General features: G+C 43.4%; 1 protein-coding gene across 1 annotated transcript in view; it reads right to left on the bottom strand.

Moving 5' to 3' along the window:
* LOC137971226 (circadian locomoter output cycles protein kaput-like) overlaps nt 1-2,500 on the bottom strand; it is a 25,017-nt gene that overhangs the window by 981 nt on the left and 21,536 nt on the right. Inside the window, exon 13 of the mRNA XM_068818003.1 lies at nt 1-2,500. This exon is cut by the window's left edge and continues 981 nt beyond it; it is cut by the window's right edge and continues 45 nt beyond it. Coding sequence (XP_068674104.1) covers nt 1,179-2,500 — 1,322 coding nt within the window. The 3' untranslated portion in view covers nt 1-1,178.

The following is a 2,500-nucleotide window of genomic DNA, read 5'->3' as shown; positions in this document are numbered from 1 at the left end:
GAGAACAGTGACAGCGCGCTTTATGTTAACTTGACCGTGACCCTGCACAATCTTTTGTCCTCACATCACAACTAAGTTTTGAAGAAATGAATGGAAACTCTTGATTGGCTGTTTCTCAGAAAAAGGGGTATAGTTTGTGCATGGTCAGGGCTGAAACAGCGAAAAAAAACAAAACAAAACAAACTTGTCGAGTTTCATAACCATCTCCATATATTAACTATGTTTACACCAACAATTTCGTTTCCGTTTTTTTCCTTAACGCAACCATAGTTAAAAAACAAACACAGAATCGCAGTCACGAGTGATACCAGTTTCCCGCTGATTATTTTTTAACAAGTCCAGGGATTTAAAAAGAGAAGTTCAAAGGTTAAAGATAACTCTTAACTACGCCCCGTTTTCCCTCTCGATCAGATGTCCTTCTCAGAAATAACACGATAATTAAGCAAATTTACAGATAATTAGCAATTATTTCATCATCTGCTTCTTCTTTACTTTCTTAGTTTCTTTTATATTTTTTTCATAATTTTTCACATCTTTGCTCAAACGAACCGGCCGCCTTCGGCATCGCTCGCTTTGCGGGGGTAAGACGCTGACCCGAGCCCGAAGATCATTGTCTTCGTGGACTCGTGATTCTCTTTCCACACTTGTGTAATATACTGCAATCCTCTTTGACAAGGCGGCCGAGTTACCAAGTACGTACGAATGGAAATGACATCTTTGGCTTCTTTTCTTGAGCTGATTACCTTAGTAACAAGCAACTTGCACCTTTTTCGTTAGCGGACGTCTGAGTAATCGACGCAATGGATGATAGACTCTGCTAGGAGTAGTAGTCACCCTATCATCCCGTCTCCCTCTCCCAGAGTGAAATTCCTGACCTCTTCTAACAGATAGCTAGAGTCGACGACAATTAACCAATAAGTCAATCAAACTATTACCGTAAGTCTTGTGTTCTACCAAGAAATCACAAAATCCAATCCATGTTTGCGCATGGAGCAACTAGCGACAATCCGAATTTCTTCTAAGACTCTTTGCAGAAAGCAAAGTTCCCAATCAATGACACAAGAAAAACCTTTTCGCTGATAACATTGCTTTACATCCACAAGATCAAACAGAAATAACGTTATGAACACTTGACGCTATTTCGAATCCAAACTGGATATTAAAGCAATATATACACGTCACAGACTTAACATCATTTTTAGAATGCTGTTGTTACTACCCGGCTGAAAATTCTGGCTTACATTCTCACTGGCTCGTTTCTGTGGCAAGTTTTGAGGGGTTTGTACGTTCTGTCCTACCGCATGGTTCATATTCATCTCGCTGTTGGTATAAACGTTTGACAGCTGGGTGTGCATGGAATCCACAAAGTGGCCGTTGGTGTGCAAGCTTTCAAGATTCCCGTAAGAGACCACAGGATCCGCAAATAAGGTTGGAGTAAGATCATCAACTTTTATTACATCATCGACCCGAGGGTGATGGGTGTTGGGATTTGATTGAGTTGCAGAATGCCACAGGTTAGGGTCTTGCCCTGAGATCCCTGTGACACTTGCATGCCCCAGAAAGTCATAAGCTGCGTACTTTTGGTTAGGAAGTTCAGTGACTGTCTGATAATTGCCTTTCCTTTGTGGGTGTGGATAGAATCCATTCTGACCATGAATATGACGCTGCTGATGTTGCAACACATGGTTGGCGGTGCCATTGGGACCCAAGAAACCAGGGAGGCTATCCAGTTCACTTGAAGGTGTCTTGTTGAATCCATTCATCGCCAAGTAAACATTCGTATCCGAATCAATCGTATCGTGATTGTTGACCTTGTTACTGCAGGGATTCAACACCGTCGCGTTGCTGTAGTTGCTTATATCCGGTAGAAATGGGTAAATATAGTTAGAGGCATCCAGTTGCTGTGATCCGCCAAGCTGTAGACCATTTCCACGACCTTGTAATATGTCAGGAATGTGATCAAATCCGTCAGCGGTCAGTAACGGCTGTTTTCCATTCTGCTGAGGTGGGCATTGCGGATACAGAACGGACGATATGTCGTCCTGTTGGAATTTTAAATCCGGAAGAACCGAAGATCCGTCTACCGGATAATTGTGCCACTGAACTGGGCTATCGCGAATAAAACCTCCATCAATCCGAACTGGGCCTCCGAGTTGACAAGAGTTCGGAGGGGGTCGATCATCTTCGCCCATAAGAAACTGTTTTATGCGATTAATCCGATCGTGAGCGTTGTGGTTTCTTTGGGAGTGAGCATGTGATGTATCTCCATTTATGGGCTCCGTCTTCAAGTTAACAATCAATCCGTCACGCGATACAATGTTTGGCTTCTCATCCACTGGCGAACTGTTCAGTTGGCGTGAGCCGAACATGCACGACTCGGATGCGCTCGCTGCGTGACCAAGAAGTGGCGAAACCGTTGCGTGATCAAGCGATGGCAACATTTCAGCTTTGGCCTCTTCCAATGAAACGGATGGACTGGAGAATTCGATAATCTCTATGT

This window comes from Montipora foliosa, chromosome 9, assembly GCF_036669935.1.
Source record: "Montipora foliosa isolate CH-2021 chromosome 9, ASM3666993v2, whole genome shotgun sequence".
Classification (NCBI taxonomy): domain Eukaryota; kingdom Metazoa; phylum Cnidaria; class Anthozoa; order Scleractinia; family Acroporidae; genus Montipora; species Montipora foliosa.
This window is presented reverse-complemented; position numbering and strand designations above follow the sequence as displayed.